At 44.5% G+C, this 19,855-nt stretch overlaps 2 protein-coding genes across 2 annotated transcripts; one reads left to right on the top strand and one right to left on the bottom strand.

Moving 5' to 3' along the window:
- The first annotated feature begins 868 nt into the window (after positions 1-868).
- On the top strand, positions 869-12,909 carry LOC103753999 (transmembrane protein 178B). Its single transcript, XM_018082748.1, is given in 6 exon segments — positions 869-922; positions 924-1,259; position 1,762; positions 8,123-8,236; positions 9,353-9,490; positions 11,244-12,909. Coding segments are annotated over 6 exon segments (888 nt in total). The 3' UTR covers positions 11,489-12,909.
- A 415-nt stretch (positions 12,910-13,324) lies between these two features.
- PSMC3 (proteasome 26S subunit, ATPase 3) lies at positions 13,325-19,131 on the bottom strand. The gene is made up of 11 exons (XM_008919763.3): positions 18,976-19,131; positions 17,064-17,189; positions 16,201-16,305; positions 16,044-16,106; positions 15,445-15,582; positions 15,174-15,317; positions 14,804-14,952; positions 14,211-14,307; positions 13,918-14,063; positions 13,667-13,748; positions 13,325-13,544 (listed from the first exon to the last, which is right to left on the bottom strand). Exons 2-11 carry the CDS (start codon positions 17,184-17,186, stop codon positions 13,434-13,436), a joined length of 1,158 nt encoding a protein of 385 aa, XP_008918011.2. The 5' UTR covers positions 17,187-17,189; positions 18,976-19,131; the 3' UTR covers positions 13,325-13,433.
- Between the last annotated feature and the right edge of the window lie 724 nt (positions 19,132-19,855).

The raw sequence follows: 19,855 nt of genomic DNA, 5'->3' as shown, positions 1-19,855 counted from the left end.
AGGATCTGAATCTCCTACAGTTGATCAATTGCTCCTGGGAAACAATTTAAAGTACTTCTAACAAACAAAACTAAGAATTTCAAAACTGGGCAATAAATTTTTAATTTTGACGTATCAGTAGATCATTTTATCTGGGGCCAGAATTGACAAGACAATGGCCTAACAACTGGCTTTAGCATCTGAGTGATAGTGCTGGAGCTGGGGGAACAAGTCCCATACAACAAGCGTGATCAGAAGGGATTTTGTGCCCCTGGAAATGCTGCATTTAACTAATGGAGTGGATTTAGCTTGCTTCTCATTGCATAAAATAGATTGACATTTTTCAGCTTTTCAGGCCTTATTTTCCCTTAACCGCTAATGAGGGGCTGAGGAGAAATCATCATCCAAACGTCAACAACTGCTGCTGGGGGAGGTGTTTGTATTTCGCCTGCGTTTGAAAAACTGCTGGCTGCCGCGGCCTCTCAGTGTGAGCGGGGCTGATCTCTGCCCTTCTGCCCTCCGGGCAGGCCGGGTGGACGGACAAGGGGAGGCCGCGGAAAGGGTCGGGGGCTCCGCTCACCCCTTCCCGCGGTCATCCATCCCCTGGTAGCTGCCGGGGGCGGGACAGGGACTCCGCCAAGGGAGGGGGCCTTGGTCTGCGGAGCAGGAGCCCGATGCTGTGGCGGGGGTCGGCGTCCGGGACTCCCTCGAGCCCGGGCCGGAGGGCCCCGGGGGGGGATACGCCGGTATAGCAGGGGAAACTCCGGCACCGGTGCCGGGCCGGGGGGCCTGGCCTGGTGTCCCTTCCCGCGGGGCGGTGCCGGCGGGCGCGCCCCAGTCTGGGCTGCAGGGAACGCGCCCGCCCCGTGCCACCCCCGCGCAGGTAACGATGGCCGCCGCGGCCTCAGCGCTGAGCCGCACCGGGCTGCTCCTGGCCGCCGCCCGCCCTCGCCCCTGGCCGTGGCTATGGCACCGTATGCTCCTGTTACGAGACGACGCTGCCGCGGCAGGCCGCGATGCGCTGCCGCGGCTTCGGGCACAAGCGCAGCGACCCGCCCGGCTCCATGTCCGGGCGCCCCAGCGCGCACCTTGCCGCTCGCGGCCGCGCCCCCGCGGGCGCTCCTGCCCTGCGGCGGCCCCCGGCCCCCGGCCCCAGCCGCCGCAGCTCCGCCGCGCTGACTCGCACTGCCGGCCGCCGCTTTCAACGCCACCCCTCGGGCTCGGAGGCGCTGCCACCGCGCGGGCTACGGAAGCCGGACAGCGAGGAGCTCATCCGGAAAGTGCAGGGCGGGGGGCGGTGGCGGCCCCGCCGCTAGTCCGTCGGTGTCTGAAGCGACGTCCCCGCTGGTTCGCCGCCGGGTCTTGCGCCGCGGCTGCCGCGGCTGAAGCGAGGACGGGCTGGCGGGAGAGCGCGGACGGAGCCCCGACCAGCCCCGTGGCTCCGGGTGTCCCTGGCGTGCGGGAAACGGCGAGCGTGGCCCTGACCCTATCCCGGTTTTGTGCGCCTCCCTCCGCTTAAAATGCTGCAGTGCTGGGTGGAACCTTGTCCTCGGAGAGCCCCTTCGGGGGCCCAGTGCAGGGCCTGACTCTCGAGTGTGGTCTCGGTGGGCGTCCTCCTAATCCTGGCACTTCTTATTGAGTGCTGAGAAATGTGCAGTATTGTTCATAGTGCTGTGATTTTTACAGCAAGGTGAAAGGGACCTGTTGTTCCTCTTCTAGCAGCGGGGAGTTCTCATTGCCGCAATAGATTGCCAGGCTTTCGTGGTGATGGATGTCACTCAGGGTCCCCAGGGTGACAGAAGAGAAAGCTGTGGATCTTCTACTATTGTGGCACATGCTACAAAGCCAAGCAGGCCACGAAGCATGAATAAAATTCCTGCACTTGATGGTACAAATAATGTAGCGGGCTGACCCATGAAGCCAATGGGTTACGTATGGTTAATGATAGATAACAGGATTTACTGTTCCCGCAGGTACATATTAGCACAGGAAGAAGAGGAACTGGGAGAAGTGCTTCCATTGAGGCACAAAATGGAAATGCTATCTTAAGAAAACGAGTGCAGTTTTCGGCTTGGCTTCCAACTGTGACGCCAGTCCTGCACAGCAGAGGCTGGATAGACTGACACTGTGAATCTTAGCTCGTCTTTGTCCCTTCTTTCCAATGCACAGCAGTGACTCTTACTTCTAGAAAGTCTAGTGCTGTGTGCTTAGCTTCTTTCTCCATTTAATCTCCTAGGATTCTTTTTATGTGTTTTCATTTTTTTATTTCCACGTTGAGCTCCTTTCACTAAAAGGCAGCTCTTTAATTTCTTCCTACTAATTGTGACTGTCATGTAAAATATTTATTGTTTTGCTTCACATCAAGCAAAATGCTTTCAACTCCCATTGAGATTAGCTAAGATGGGGGGAAGGAATGGGAGGAATACTAGTTTGGTCCTCAGTACTTCTGTTTCAGAGATATTTTTCCAACACCTCAACAGTCAGAGAGGCTTGAGTCTGCTTTCTACATGCACGAGGGCATTACAGGATGGTGAATTATCTTCCTCAGGGTCTGATGTGTAAAACTGTAAGGACTCTAAATCCAAAAGGTTTTCTTTCTACTTTATTTCTTTTTTTTTCAGCTGTTCTAAAAACAGACCTTGCCTTTCCCTACAAGCCTTGCTTCCCTCATATTCTTTGCCTATTAGGTCTGCAGTTGCTACTATAAAGATTTATGTGTCATCTTATAGAGGGAAATTATTAATAATAGTTTTTGTAGAACAAGATCTTTAAATAGATATGACTCTCTTATCCCTTCCCCTGACCTCCTTTACTAGCAGCCTTTCCTTGTTCCTGCTGTGTCTGTCTTTTTCTCTGACAACTGTGATTAAGCAGCCTTTTCCAACTGATGGTCAGGTGTGGCTGCGTCTGAGCTGTTCTCTCAAGCATGATACTAGATCTAGGCCTTCCAAAAAGAAAAAAACAGGTGTTTTTTCCCTGATGTGAGCTGAAGATCACTACTGTGCACCTCTGAAAGTCCTACTTCCTCCTTGATTTGCATTAAGTTTTCAGCTAGCTCTTTGGTGATTAAGTTTTCAGCTAGCTCTTTCTTATATTCCTAGTATTTCTTAATTTATAGATTTTTATAGGCTTTTAGTGACAGAGGAGTAAATTTTTTTTCTCACAATCCTGTGGTAATTTTGGTTTGGGTTTATACTCTCCATTTTCTTACTCTCTCTGGAATAAGATTTCTTTCTGTGTCTATCTTGAATTCTGAATAAATTACTAAGTCCATAAATACTCTTATCCATTTAGATAATTGGATGGATTTTTAGTCCTGTATTTATTTGCTGCTATTAATACAAAATGGTTCTGTGGAAACTTTCATACTTGAGCATTATAGCTAATGATGCATATGCATGCATCCATTTATATATCTAAAATAAATATTTAAAAAAAGTAAAATATATTTACTTCATATGTTTAAAATGAAAAGGCAGAAGTCAAAAAATGTAGCTCAAAACTGAGAGGTGGGATATGTTTAAACGTAAGATGGGAATGATGTGTGGGATTTTTCTTAAAATGCAGAATCACCATTTTGGAACTGTGAAAAAATATCTTTTTTCATTTTAAAAATACAATTAAGAAGGCAAAAGAAGAAATAATGTACAAACCACATGGGAGAAATGGAGATTAGCAGCCAGTAAGAGATAGCAGCCAGAGAACTGAACCACTTGATGGGGAAATTACAGGGACCTATGTGTGTAAGGAGGGACTCTATGAGTGTAAGAACTTGAGTAATACATCATCTTCTAGCCTATGCTACGTGGATCACACATTGGATAACTGGTGCTACAACAAAAACCTTCTGCGTGGAGTATTTTTAAGTAGTGAGGTCTTACAGGGATTTATTATATCCTGTTTAGAGGTTTTCTCTACCTATTGGAATAAAAAAGTGTTGCTTACAAAATGGTGACAGTAGAAAATGATTAGTTAGGAGAGATCCATTCTGACGGGCTGCTTTGGATAACTTGGTGGGTTCATTTGAAAAACATGCATTTTAACATCACTAAATTGAAGGAAGTAAAAATAAAAGGTTCGTCACTGTTGATAAACTGGGGATTTTATTGCTTTTCAAGCTTGCTCTGAAAAGTCCCTGGGATGGGACTGGTACGTCTCACATAGGCTGGGCAGAAAAGATTACCATTATGTAGCTGAGAAAGTGAGGAGAACCACTGGATGCTTAAGCAGAGGAACACAACAGTTTATGGCAATAATGAGGCCCTTGAGAGAAAACTGCTCAGTCCTGGTGTCTGTACTGTTCCTATTCTTTCCAACTGATGATAAATTGGAAGAATTAGAGGACTGACTGTGAGGTCTGTAGACGATCTACTATAGTGGCATGTTTAATAAACTCAGTCTGTTTGGTCATGGTCCTTGGTAAGTATGATCTGTCAGTAAGTGTGATCTGTAAAAATTACCATGGTATCTTAAAGGAAAGTTGATTTATTTGATCTGGTGGCCCTTGGGTGCCGATGTGGACAGAGTGAACCCATAGCTGTGATGCTCCTCACAATCTTGGGCAGAAATGGTCGGAATACGCCAGGGAGCTTCAGTGGCCACTTGGTCCTGGGCATAAGGGAGGGGAGGGCCAGACCTCATGTGGTAACGAATTTTTAACTGCCCATGGCTGCTCATGGTCAGGAGAGGGTCTCTCCCAGCTGTGTGAGAGTCAAACTGCTCTAAGATAGGACTGGGCCACATAGCAGAACTGAAAATGAGAACCCCTCATTTCTTCCTTGTAACTGGAACATAGGCAATAAAGAGAAGAAAACTCATGTTTCAAAGTTGGAGAGAGACAAAAACTAAATTGAGAGAAAGTCAGGATGCACTGAGCCCAGGGTTACAAACTGAATGTATCACAGCAGGCCTGCGTCTGTGTTTCCAGGTTTCTGGCGGTTTAGGAACAAGGGACCTGTGCTCTGCCTGAGTATCTAGCTATTTTAGCCAGTATCTTCTGATATATCCCAGCCTTCATATTCAGTCAGGAGAAAGGACTCGTTCAGGGACACTCACATGTACTATTTTGGGTTGTGTGAGTTCCAAGGGTTGTGGGAGGGGAACCTGTCTGCATTTGTAATCTTGAAGGGTAAAAAAACCACATTGAGGACAAGGTGTTAGAAACAATGTTGGCTGTGAGAAGGCACAGGCATGTAGTTTGGCCATTAAAGTGTCAGTGTGACACTGCTGGATGGAGTTCATTGCAGTTCGTATTTATCTTTTAATCAAGAAAATTGCACAAGTAAAATGCACATTGTGTGATTTTCACACTGTTCTTTTAAGACCCCTTAGAAATGCTGGGATCAGGCTGTCTGTCTAATCTTTTTCTTGTACATGTGCTTTATGGTAAGCTAATGACATGAGCACCTGCCCCCTTCTGTCCTGCATTCTTAATTTACTTGTGTGCCAAAAAATACAACGCTTACTTACTTGTTGATCACCATGTGACTCTGTTCTGTTCAAGCCCTTGCCTGAAGGCAAAGGTTTTAATTTTGGCAGGCTTTCTTATGGTGCTTGTCTCACTGTATTATTAAAAAAAAGGGAAATCACTTTGCTAGCAGGTTTCTGAAATGGAGGGCAGGATGCTGTCCCTATTCTATAGACTGCAATTTGAGGTATGTAAGGGATCAGGTCAAAGGACTTATTGGAGTACCTTTGAAATACCTTTGACTTCACAATAATTTTGAGACTGCAGACCTGATTTTGATTTTTACTTTTTTTTTTTTTTCTTGAGTACTTAGAGAACAAGGTGTTATATGAGTTTAAATACAGCCCTGTGGAATACCTGGCCATAACTGAATGCATGGCGTCTCTGCAAATGAGACCTAGAGATTGTCTCAGAAAATGGGAAACATGAACTAGTGACTGCAGATGCAAAATCTGGCTACTGAAGATTGCCTGGGTGCATGTTATGGTTTTCTGTGAGAAAGTGGGTAGGTATTCAACCAAGAGATCCCCCTCACTTGCTTCCCAGATCCCCTAACTCTTGCCTGCCTATTTCAGCTTTTTTAGCAGACCTACTTAGAGAGGCCTCTCTTGTTTTGCTTATGGTGACTCACACTAGAGTGGGTCCAGCCTCTGCTCAAAGGGAAATGGGAATCTTGTTAGAAAAATGGCTTGTGCTGGTGTAGTCCAAAGGCCATCACCAAGCCCGTGGATTAGAGATCAGTGCTGAGCAAAAACCCTAAAATTTGTGAACTCCTGAGCTCTTTGTTTTGCAAACTTGCTGTTTTAGTATAACTGTATGTGCTACCTACATAAAATTAGCACTTTGAATTACAGGGAAGAAAGAATTAGGAGTATAATTTTTAAACCAAAGGCAGAATGAATTGATATTCAAAAACTTCAAAGTAACCAAGTTTGTATAGGAAGGTGAAGAGATTTTAGTTTAAGTTTACATGTTAAACTCTTGGAATTATACGGAGCAAGTATTTTTCTCAGTGATGTTTTAGCTGAGGAGTCCGTAGCTTTGATCATGAGGGATGTACATCTCTAGTCTTTGCTTTTTCTTTAATGAGGTATAAAAATAGTAATCCTTGCTCTTATGAAAAAAGACTGCTTCATGTATGCTACTTTTATAATCAGAATATGTAAGTGCATAGATCATATTTTATTGAGTCCAGTACATTGTAATCTGAAATCTGGTGTCATTAGTTTGTTCTGAATACATATTTCTCTACAACACATGTAAATCATGTCAATATTGAAGTTGAATTCAGTCAGCAGTTACAGATGAAATTAATTAGATACTGTGATGTGCTGCTTATGGCCTAAATTCTTAATATCTATAGCCTTTGCAAATGAACTGGCATAGTCTGTCACTGGGCTGTCTTGCTGATCATTTGCTCAGGTGGCTCTAGACACTTGTCCTAAGTGCAAAGAGGGAGCTCTGCTCCACAGCATAGTGGAGAATGGCTTAAGGTGAAGGGCAGAACTCCATGTATCGTGTCTCACTGCCAGCACTCTGTGGTGTTGGGGAAGTGTCAGGGAGTGACGGCAGGGGAAGGGTGTGGTGGGAAGCACATCTGAGGGTGGGGGCGTGCTTGAAATGGGGGGAAATCCAGATCACCTTTCCCATCCTGGCCTGATGGCTGGATTGGCTGGGTGTCTTGCGTGCAACTCCTAATCTTGTGAAACGGGGGTTTCCTCTTTGCAAGCCCTTGCAGAAACCAGGTCAGTACAGTCCCAGTAAACATCGTTAGAGAACAAAATCATGTTTCTCATTGCTGCGGGAGCTGCACAAAGCCCATTGCTTCTCCTGGGTTTTCTGGTGTCTTTTACAAAGCTGATCACTGAGTTTGCAGCTCTATGCTAGTGATTGTTCACCAACTTAATTAGCTCACTGACCAACTCATTGTTTTTGATTCGTTCTTCTGCCCCAACATTTAAATAGCGGTAATGACCCTATGATTCTGTGATTCTGTTTAAGGGGAACTTTTTGTACTATTTAGCTCTTTTACCTTTCTAGTTGTTCAGTTCTATCCCACCATCCATGTTTATTCTCTCCCATTTTCTGGACTGGATGTCCCTTTCAAGAAGAGCATGCTTGTATGTTCACATTTACATGTGGGGTACACTTTTCTTTAAGCTATAGTGGAAACAAGCCTACCTGGGTACTACTGTTCATTGAAAATAAAGAGTCAATGACTATTGGACTGAATTCAAATGATTCTCCCATGCAGTTCACTTCCCAGCATTCATTCAAAATTTTCAAAGTGATTCAACTCTGTCTTAGAGACAAAACAAGTCTTCTTGGTACTTAGACACATTCTTGTGTCCTGAGACATCCTATAACTGTTCCTCTAGGAAGCTTCTGGAGATGTTTTTGGTCACTGTCCTTAATGTTTACTTTAGCTATTGCTTCTTGGAGCTTGCCAGGATCAGCACCTAGTTGCTTCTTTGCTGGTGTTTCTTTGTAGCAAGGTTCCCTCCCCTCCTAATCCCAAAGCCTTTGAAGTAAACTTTTGAAGCTCTTTTTTGGTTACATTTGCTCTGTTACTGAACTAAAGCTTCCCCTGTGTAAGTTCTGCTGGGCCAGCCAACTCAACAGCAAGTGCAAGGCACAGAGCTTTCATGCTGTTTCACACTGATGTTTCTTTTACAGGAGTTATCCAGCGCTGCACTGCTGTGAAGTACCACTACACCTCCAGCTCTCTGCCTCGCAACTTGCCTGTCAACATCACAAACACAATCCGGCAGGATGAGTGGCATGCGCTCCGTAAGTAACCCAAAGTAGTGTACAAGACTGGATTACTTCATGCCTTAAAGTGATGCCAAGTGAGGGCTCTGAGTCACCTGGCTGTCACTGGGCTCTAAGCATAAATACACATTTATTAGTGAGGAAGTGCAAGCAGCCGGCAGTGTAATTGGAAGGGGACGTGAGGTTTGGAGGGTCTTAAAGCTGTGAATTCAGGAATACAGGTGTGTGTGAAGTGTGCTGCAAGGTGGATCTGGGGACAGACAGGTCCTAGCTGGCTTACAGCAAAGGTGCTGCATCACTGTATAGACCTTGTTGCATTTTTCTGTGTGCACCTGGTGACCTGGTGCAACCCCCTGGTGACCAACTATTTTAGGGAACATGTCCGTTTGTCCTTTCAACCTCTTGTTACTAGCACCTGGCCCACAAGCTGCCTTATGCCCAAGTCCTTCCCACACAGATAACTGACCTGTAGCCCATGACTGAGAATGATTTAATCAGTTTTTTCTGCTCCTGCTTTTCTGGTTTTTTTTTCTTTTTCTATTGCCTCACATAATTCAGCCTAGCCCCTGTCATGTGAGAGTCTGTGCCAAGGAAATCTTATTTCAGCTAGAAACTGAACTAGGAGGAGACAAGAACAGCAATTTTACTATGGATGACTAAGTGCTCTTCATATCACTGGTACCCAAGCTTTTTTTTAGAGCTTGTTACTGGAGTTGTTCCCATAATACTGTACTGATCTTCTGTCTGCTTTAGTCCTCCCACTATTCCTCTTTTCAGTTCACGTTGCCTTCCATGCACTAGTCCTTTAGTTCTCTTCAGTGTCCCCTCTCACTTCTTTTGTTTCTATTTTCAGCAGACACTCCTCCAACAAACTATCCCAAAGAAAGACACCACACCAAAAAAAGAAAAAAAATCCCCTGCAGTATTAGCATAGTGCTGAGTTCATAATACACCCCTTCTATCCCATCTTGGGCAAACTATCTCAAAGAAGCTACAGGAGGAGGAATCCATGGGTGAAGTATAAACTTTAGAACCAGTAAATCTACATCTGTCTGGACTCTCCCCTGGCTGTCCTGTCTAGGTGCCACCATCTTCATGTCTTCTTTCTTGCTTTTCTCCTTTCTCTTTCTTCAGATCTGCGGAGGATGACAGCTGGCTTCATTGGCATGGCAGTCTCCATCATCCTGTTTGGGTGGATCATTGGTGTGCTGGGCTGCTGCAAACAGCAGGAGCTTATGCAGTACGTGGCTGGGCTGCTCTTCCTAATGGGAGGTGAGGGCCTTTTGCTTCTGCTCCTCAAGTTACCACATTCAGTATTACTGGCTTGTAAAAGTCAAATTAGCCCACAGCAACCACACGAAGCAGCAAAATTATTTAGTGCAGCAAACTGTCAGCACAGTGCAGTTACTACTTCCAGCAGTGGGCAGGATCTGTGATTGCATGGGTATTTGCATGTTTCCGAGTAGACCCCAATGTATGTGTATGAGCCTTCAGCTCTAGAGAGCTGGTGTGTAGCCCCAGAGACCATGTGCACAATGAGCACTGTCCTCTTTCATACTCCAAATGTGCAGCCTGTGGCTCCTGTCAGACAGCTCAGCTCAGTTTTCCCTAGGGAATCATAACAAACAAACAAACAAACAAACAAACAATTTGATTTGGAGCACCTTTCTGATACTCAAAGATGAAGTGTAATGATGAAGTCCAAACCCAGCCAAGCCTGGGAGAACATTGGTCCAGTGATAAGGACATGAACTTAGTGCTTGCCAGGTGTGTTAAATCTGTTTGTCCTGGCTGGGAGCCTCTGTGTGGCCAGAGGTTTTTCTGAAAACCTTTCTTCGATTGTTCAGCTTGAAAATTGTCAGTATTTTATCTTCATTTGAAAGGGACATAGTAGCAACAACAAGTGTACCAAAAGGGTGAGGTACTGAGATGCTCTAAGGGTGGGGTGCAAGCAGTAAATATGCAATTTTCAAGTATGAAAAATTGCAGATTACCTAAAAGCCAGACCTGCTACCCTAGAGGCCCAGTGTCAGCATCTATAATGGCTACAAGCAAGGAACTTCTTGGTTAACAGCATCTCTACCACCTGAAAAAGTAGGTGTGACACTGGTTTGGTGCCTCTTTTGGGGTGGGATGTGTGGGGAAATCTTCCTTTGCCGTAGATAAGCCTTCTCAAGGAGTGTTTTTGAAGACTGCACAAAACCCACCCTGCTGACATAGTGTGATGCTAGAAAGGCTGGAAGTTAGGCTTGTGCTGTCCTTGGTAATCTTTATGTGCTGCTTAACTGCAGTTTCCTTGGGAACATTTTAGTTTCTTTATTGCACAGCAATGAACGAGTAAAGTATTGTAAGTGGAAGAGGTAGACTGGGTCCCCTTCAAGTGCTTTTGCACTTAGTGCAATGGGCATGCTGTCAGCAGTAAGAGCTGTCATTAGTATTTAGACACAAATGTACAGCTGGAGAGAATAAAATGATCACCTTGAGACTAGTGTACTAGTGCATATTAGACATACTAGAGTGCCTTGCATCATGTTTCTTATGATTTTTTTCTTCCTCTATATAGGTGTTTAGTGAATGTGTAGCAGATGACAAAATCCTGGGCACTCTCTATGGGCCTAGGGTACAGCTGGCAGAAGTATGGGTGTTCCTGGTAGAAACCAAGCAGTGCTGCACTTGCAGCCCTGGGATTCAGTATTAACCTTCTATAGGAGAATCTGCTCGGGTACTGTCTGGAACCTGATGACATTAGTTGGTGAACTATACATGACTGAGTTCAAAATTGCAACAGAAGGAGCTAAGACAATATTGGTTATTTGTGAATCAAGGTATCCTGCAGTCCTACATATTTCCCCTTTTTTTTTTTTTCTCTGCCTTATAATAAGAATGACTGGTAGGACTGAAGAAAAAACCCAAGGGTAATTCTTGATTTTGAAAATTCATGACTGAAAATACCTAGGGTTAAAAACCCAGTGCATAATTAACCTGTCTGAGGGCAGTGTAGAACCCTCTTGCTTTTCTCCTGCAGGTACATGCTGTATCATCTCACTCTGCACATGCGTAGCTGGGATCAATTTTGAGTTATCTCGCTATCCTCGCTACGTTTATGGGCTGCCAGAGGACATCAGTCATGGCTATGGCTGGTCCATGTTCTGTGCCTGGGGAGGGCTGGGCCTCACCCTGCTGGCTGGGTTCCTCTGCACATTGGCCCCATCACTCAACACTTCCCGAGCATCCGTACAAAAACCCAGACAAGAAAACGGGGCCGTGTGACCCTGGAGGAAGTGAGAAGAGACTCTGGAAAGTGCAGCCTGGGCAGAGCTGTGGGTCAACACCAGGAAGAGGTGGCATGTCGGCACGTGGAGAGCAGTGTCATAGCTGTTGAAACACCAGCCTCTGGGATGCTGCTACAGCCTCCAGTCGCAGACATGGACATTGCAAGTAACTCCAGGTTTGAATTATGGGCAACTTGATCATTGATGGTTTAAGAGGGACAGTTCTTTCAATTTGTTTTTTTTCTGTTTACAAGGGATTAAGTCCAAGGCTGTGTCTTTTTTTGTGCTGTTTTTTGAACTGTACCTCCATGGTCCTGTTATTGTCCAGTTGTAAGGGATGTTTACGCACCAACTCTATTGCTGCAGGTCTGTGTAATTCAGACCCAAATTAGGGCAAGGAGCTAAGTGAAGTTGGCTTGAACACTTTTGCAACAGACGTGTCTAGTGTTGGCTCAGGCCATCCTTTCCCAAAAGAACCTTGATCTAAGCCGAGGTTTAGGCCAAAGAATTAGCCCATTCTTAGTATTAATTAATTTAAATCAGAAACCTGTGCTATTCTTTGCTGTGGTATCATCTATTTACTCACTACTAAAGCTGTTTTGAAAAGGAGCCAGCTGTAACTGAGCGGCAAGACTCCAAGAAAACTCTTACTAGCTTTAGGAAAGAAGGGGAAAGTTTTTCTCAGCTTCTTACACAGGTAAGGTTACTTATTTGGCTAACTAACATACCCTTTTTTTAATGAGATGTGTGCAACATGCAGCTTATAACTGTTCCACTAGAGGCCAGGGTATGTTTCTCAAAATATGTCACAGTTTGAGCTGCCAGGATCAACCTTCACCCTCTAACTATCTTGTGGGTGCACTCCTGTTCTGTGAAAGGAGATGAGTAATTCTCCCCAAGCTCAAGTAACAGTACTGCTAAAATAGCAGATGTACAGCCCCTAATACTAACATCCAAAGGAACCGCAATGTACTTTCCTCAGGAACGTGTGGCTTCTGCTCACTTCTCCACTCACCCTTTCCAATGTCAAATGCCTCCTGAGCAGTGTGTCAAGAACATGCATGTTCTGCTGGAACAAGATCCCCCTCCAAAATGACACTAAGGACCTTGGTACCAGCAGAAGTACTAGGGCTAACTCAGGAACATCAGCCAAAGTACTTTGGGGTGCATTTTTCTTTCATTCATTGATTTTTTTTTTCCCCCCTCACATCCCTGCCCCTCTCCTAAGTGTCCAAAAACTGCACAGGTAAAGATGAGATGGCCAGCATTTGGAGATGTTTACATTGTATTTAAAATACAATACAGTGGCATGTAAGATACTTAATGCTAAAGTCAGTGTATTTATGAGAAGTGTAATTTTTAAATGGAAGTTGTAATTCTCAACTGGCATTAAAAGTACTGAAAGACTTGCTCAGTGGATGGACCCTTGAATTCTTTATGACTAATCACCAGACTGATTCATCAGAGAGCTCACATACATACCAGCAATGGTGTTAAAGCTTCCAGAGTTAAGTTCAAACATCATTCATATGTGAATTGTGTTCACTTCTCCCTTGAAAAATGCGTGTTAGTTCAAAATATTCAAACACTAACAAAGCTGTAGAATGTTCACTGGCTGCACAGGTAGAAACCGGGGATGCTGTCTGAGCTGCAGCTCATCAATGTCAAAGAACACTTCTGGTCCTCATCCAGAAGTAGCAGAGCAGGATTTAATCCATTTCTAACAGGACGGTCCAAAAGCAGCATAATGGGCACCACAGACAGGAGGTTTACAACCTCCCTTATACAAATGTAGAATCACCGAGCAAGGGTGACAGCCCCAACACATCACGGATTAGTCTTTAAAGGGAAAAAATGCTTTATTTTTTCCAGACAGAAAGTAAGTGATACAGTCCAGTCTAGTCCTGTCCTCTGCCAAGGCCACAACCTTGACTGGGCAGAGATCAGGCATAGTACTGCAGGTTGGCTTTTTTCTTTGCTTGAACCTCCAGAATTCCTTCCATGTAGTCCTCGTGGGTGAGCTCCGTAGCTCCACGGCGGAGAGCAATCATCCCCTGCCCAACGAGACAGTATTTAGAAAGGGAATGTGAGCACCACATCAGTTCCAAGTAATTACGCCACATTAGCTTTCACATTTCCCTCCCATCAGTGCTGGCTGCTGTAGAGGAGTACTTACCGCTTCAACACACACAGCCTTGCACTGGGCTCCATTGAAATCATCTGTGCAGCGAGCCAGTTCCTCATAGTTCACGTCAGGGCTGATATGAGCAGAAAAGGGGAAAAAAAAGTCTAAACATGTACCAAATAAAAAAAGTAAGGCAGGGAGTTTCCTTAACCCAACAGTGAGCTCTCAACAAGAGACTGCCAACCGCTTCTCAGCCCTGAGGTACCATTGTGAGTGACAAACATAGCCCCAGAAGGCCATACCTGACATTCATTTTGCGTGAATGGATCTGCATAATTCTGGCTCTGGCCTCCTCATTAGGCATTGGGAACTCAATCTTCCGATCTAATCGTCCAGAGCGGAGCAAAGCTGGGTCCAAGATATCAACCCGGTTGGTTGCAGCAATCACCTAAGTAGAAGTAGGATCATCAGTGTGAGGCACCTGGAGAACAGGCCTCTTCTCCCCAAGGATCCAACAAGCTTCTTCCCTGGACATCGTTTCCATCCCCTGCTAGAGTGCCCTGGACCTCAGCAGCACTCCCTGCCAGATCCCAACCTTGACTTGCGTGTTGGGCTGGAAACCATCAAGTTGATTAAGCAGCTCCAGCATGGTCCTCTGCACCTCCCGATCACCAGCCTTCTCACTATCAAACCTGAGGAGGAAACAAGGGTAAAACTATCAGCATGAACCTGACCAACCTGTCCCTGTGTTTTCAATCACATCAAAAGACAGACTGACTGTAGTTCATAGTCCTTGGCCAAGGGCTTCCAAATTTCTCCTTGAAACTACAAGGAGTCCTACCATGATGAGGACTGCAACTAGAATAACTGTCAGCAGCACCTGAGTCTTATTCAGTCCTTAGAGCTGAATGTGGCTTATGCTGCCCAGGCCCAAGTAGTAAAGGAGGGTGAACATCTCCACGTGCCTGCTGCAGTGATCACAAAACAGTTTTATACAGCAAGAGACTATCAGATAGATATCAAGTCTCATGAATGTCACTCATGAGCTCAAGGATTGTGGCAACTGCTATGTGCAACTGTGTTTACACTTTTGTTTCTGAGTAGACCATGCTTTAAGCTAGGCTCTGCTCACATACACAGAGAAAGGGGGCTGCTCCCAAGAGCTTTACAACATGGCCTACACCTCACCTTTTAGTGCCAATGGCATCCAGTTCGTCAATAAAGATGATGGAAGGAGCTTTCTCCTTCGCGAGAGCAAAAGCATCGCGTACCAGCTTAGCTCCATCACCAATGAACATCTGCACAAGTTGTGGACCCGCAAGCTTCAGGAACGTAGCCTGGGAAGTGAAAGAGAATCCTATACCTCATTTCTCAATAGGGTCAGTTACGAGTATTATAAGAAGCCCTTAATTAAAACAAGCAAGCAAGCAAACAGAAAATAAAATCTCAGCCTTTGTAACACCCATTTGTATGTATGACCCCTCTCTCCCTGGAGGTATTCATATTCTTTGTCAGGTACTATTCTACAGCAGCACACACTTTCAAAGGTTCCTTTTACCTTGGTCTGGGCAGCACATGCTCGAGCTAAAAGTGTCTTCCCTGTTCCTGGAGGCCCATACATTAGGACTCCTTTGGGTGGCTGTATACCCAAATTTTCAAATTTCTCCTTATGATTCATTGGCAGGACTATGGCCTCCACGAGCTACAGCAAAAGAAAAACATGAATACATAACCCCATTCTTCTCCACAGATCCAGGCTGCCTGCTTTTAAATTGAATTTCAAAGACTGTTGTCCTCTATCACACCAGAAACTATACATTAAGTATCACCTCTTGGATTTGTTTATCCAGCCCCCCGATGTCACTGTACTGCTCTGTGGGCCTCTCATCCACCTCCATGGCTTTCACCCGTGAATCATATTCAGTAGGCAGAGTCTCCAGGATCAAGTAAGAGTCTTTGTTCACCCCCTGTAAACACAAGTGCTTTGCTTTTAACAGGCCCTTCAGATAGCAATTAATAAACATGCAATCAAAGATGATTTACTAGACCTCAGGGATGCAGGAATAACCAGCTTTGACACTGGTGCTCCACAAATCACCACAGCTTGGCACAGTGGACAATACCACAGTAAACCTACCACATTTTAAAAGAGTGGTCCAAATTACTTACAATACAAAAGACTAGGTTTAGAAAATTTACTAGATGATCTCTGAATTTTCAGCACCTACTTTTATGTGTAAAGAACACACATCCTAAACTACTTTTCTATACTACAAATATGACTGAACCCATAATAGCTTTCTAATAAAATTTTAGTAAAGAAATGGTCTTGGGGAAACATGGACAGATTTGTTTCCTTTCTAAAGGGTAAGACATATGCATTTTTCTCACTACCATCATATCTAACCATCACAACAGCATCACTCACCACTAGGTCTCCAGGCTTCAACTTCTCAGCATCAACCAACCCAATAACGGGTAGGAAATATGTCTGTAGGAAAGAAACCAAAGTAAGCAAACCCAGATGTACTAGGAGAAGGTGCTTTGTATCACTCCTCACACCTGGCTGGGGACATGGATCTTACTTGACGTGTGGAGGTCTTGATCACAGCACACTTGCCCTTTCTCTGGGAATCCAGATCAATGTTTGCTCCATCCTCCTCCTGGTCATTGGGGTCAACATCCAGCAGCTGAAAACCAGAGTGAAAGGCTTCATGAAAATGTAAACAGGCTAGCAGAATGACCCCAGGATTAATGCTTCTAAATTACATGGAGTGGGAGAAGTAAAACTTTCCATCATCCATCAGCAGTAGAATCCTGAAAGCATTAAAGCTCTCCTGTAAAAATCAATTTCTTTCTTTCCTCAAGAAGCAGCACACAACAATGCATAGAAAGATGCTACAAAGTTCAGAACAAAGTAGTAGCTAATGGCAGTGATTCCTCCTCCCATAAGCAGCTCACATTAAGTTTTAAGTTCATTAAGTTTTAAAACAGTAGTACAAACCAATCCCATTTTAAAAAATAGAAAACTATCAGCATTTTTTTTCCTATAATAAAAATTACTGAGTTACAAAAAGAATATGATGTAGTAACAGAGCCACTGCCTTTCATTTGTGTCACAAATGTGCTGTGTCACAAGTTTCAGAGAGCACGTACAGAATTTCACATGCCCAAGTCTACACTTAGTGGGGCTGTGTCACCCTCTGATAGCTGCTACATACAGATGAACAGTAGCCAAAGCTTAAGGAATGACCCAGACAAGAAGTGGGCAAGTGACGTGCACTTCCAGGTCACAAACAGAAAAACCTGAAAGTCCTGGCTCCAGAAGCATCAGTAGTTTGAGAATACTCCATGTCCTGTATCACTGCTGAGCTCCCCTCCCTTTCTCCCTGTCACTATGGACTGCACACAAGTCTCATGTCACTGCAGAAGAGTCCACCACTCTCACCTCAATAACATTGGAGACAAGGTATGGCAGGGTTTTGTTCACTTTGATCTTCTCACTGTTCTCTTTGATCTTGTCTTTCATGGCCTGAAGCTCATGGGTCACTCTCAGTACTTCACTCTTCATGATCTGGAATTGGTACACAGAGAAAAGAAATAGGAATAGTATCAGAAGACAAGATAAAATTCATGTATTACTCCAAAAAGTAAACAGTTATAAAAACTAAAATCTTAGGAAACAGTGGGTATAAAGGGAAATGTAATATAAAAAGAGGAGAACCCAGAAAAATTAGCCAAAACAGGTTAGGAATGCAGGCTGGTCTCTAATTAGAGAATTTCTTCCCAGTGTCACCTGGTAGCCTTAGTCTGATCAATGCATCAGCTTACTGGGTTGCAGTGTGACCTAGATAACAATATGACCCAGACAAGGCAACTGTGGTTTGGTTGTGATTTTTTTAATGTATATGTACCCAGGTAACTACATATACACACGCAGGCATCCATATACACATGCCTATTTTACAGTTATGTTTTGTAGGGGATTGGAACTAGATGATCTTTAAGGTCCCTTCCAACCCAAACCATTCTGTGATTCAGCCTGGAGAAGAGAAGTTTCCAGAGAGACCTCATGGTGGCCTTTCAGTATTTAAAGGGGTCTTGTAAGAAAGATGGGAACAGACTTTTTTTAGTAAGACCTGTTGCAATAGGACAAGGGGTAATGGTTTTAAACTTAAAAAGGGCAGACTTAAACCAGATATAAGGAAGAATTTTTTTTACAATGAGGTTAGTAAAACACTGTAACAGGTTGCCCAGAGAGGCAGTGGATGCCCCATTCCTGGAAACGTTCAAGGCCAGGTTGGACAGGGCTCTGAGCAACCTGGTCTAGTTGAAGATGTCCCTGCTCATTGCAGGAGGGTTGGACTAGATGACCTTTAGAGGTCCCTTCCACCCCAAACTATGATTCTACTAACTGTAAGGGAAAAAAACCTATAAGAAAAGAAGTTCTGTACTCACCATCCAACAGTAAGTACATTTATACTCAAGACTAACATACCCAATACAGGTATTTTGTAGTGCTGTCTGAGTGATGCCCACATGTTTTCCTCCCTTTACTGGTTAGTCATACAGTTTGAAAACACAGTTTGTGATCCCCACTGAAGTGACTGTAGCACCAAGAGGTCTCAGGAGAACTGGTCCCACCTGAATTGGTGTAATTCTGTTTCACAGGGAAATCCACTCTTCTCTGAGAAAGTATCTTTTTAAAACTCTTGATGCCTAAACATAATACTGTGCTGTAACACATTCACAGAACAAAACTTTTACAGGAGCTAATACAGAATCTGTTACATAAAAATGCAAAAAACTTATAAATTTGATTTAATAAAACAGACTCTAGGAAACATTCAAGGAAAACTGCATGGGAGGACGCCAATAAACATTTTGCAATTATGAAGCTCTTACTATAAAATGAAGAAGGGTATTTTTACTCCTTACTGTATTCTGTAATTTAAAAATAAGACACACATTTACCTTTACTGTCCTTACAGAATAAGAAAGTTAATAAGTCAGAATTACTTGTGGAGCCTAAAGCAGTATAAGATGAAGTTGCTCTGCTGAATTTATGAAATATTTTATCTCAATACTGCTAACATCAGGCAGCAGACAAACGTATACTAAAGTTACAAGTGCTCTTTTATGCAAAATGAGTCTATCTTGATACAGGTCTATCTAGTTAATATCTTAATGAATAAACAAGACAAGAAGATGGAGTGTATTATCATGATGTTTGCAGATGACACCAAATTGATGGGCATAGTCTCAAGGGCAGGACTGCCACTCACAGGGACCTTGAGAGACTGGAGAAATAGGCACACAGGAACCTGACAAAATTCAAGGACAAATGCAGAGCCCAGTACCTGGGAAAGAAGTGCACCTTGCAATGACACAGGCTGGTGATTGGCTGGCTGGAAACCAGCTCTGAGGAAATGGACCTGGGGGTGTCCATTGACAGCAAAGCGAACAGGAGCCAGCCATGTACTCTGACAGTGTGGCAAACAGCATCCCAGGCTGCACTAACAGGAGTGAAGGCAGTAGATGGAGAAAAGTGATCAGTCCCCTTTACTCAACACTCGGTCCAGTTTGGCCCGCCCCATACAGACGTATGTAAAGTCTGTAAAGACACTGACAAACTGGACTGAGTTCAGCATAGAGCCACCAAGATGGATAGGGGACTGGAGCACAGCCCCTCTGAGAAGTAGCTGAGGGAAGTGGGCTTGTTCAGCTGGAGAACTACTGGGAAAGGTATTAAGAAGACTGAACCAGACACTTCACAGGAGTACATAGTGGATGGATGAGACAACAGACAAAGACTGAAACAAGAGACGCTCAGCCTCTGTGTAAAGCAAATCTTTATCCTCACGAGGTCTCTCAGGTGGCAGCACTGAACATCCAGAGAAGTGGTGCAATATCTGTCTTCAAAGGCTTTCAAGATTCAACAGGATAAAGCCCTGAGCAGCCTGGCTTACGGCTGACCCTGCTTTGAAAAGGACGTCTTCTCAAGTCCCTTCCAACATGAACTACCCGATGATCCCACTTGTGTCTCAGGCTACAGAACAGATCTCCCGCTCCCCTGTGCCTACGAGGCAGGCAAGACCATCCAAGGCTGTGTAGAACAGCCGCCCACTCAGCTTCCCCGGGCTTGCTCTCCCAGTGTTTCTACCCTCGAGAATCACCACTCCTCAATCTGCCGTTCTCGATCTAGTTAACCGCGTCTTACTTTCCGCTGCCCCGTGGCTG

Source organism: Manacus vitellinus, unplaced genomic scaffold (genome assembly GCF_001715985.3).
Source record: "Manacus vitellinus isolate BGI_N305 unplaced genomic scaffold, ASM171598v3 scaffold_6_pilon, whole genome shotgun sequence".
NCBI classification, from domain to species: domain Eukaryota; kingdom Metazoa; phylum Chordata; class Aves; order Passeriformes; family Pipridae; genus Manacus; species Manacus vitellinus.
The sequence above is the reverse complement of the archived record's forward strand: the minus strand, read 5'-3'. Positions and strand labels throughout refer to the sequence as shown.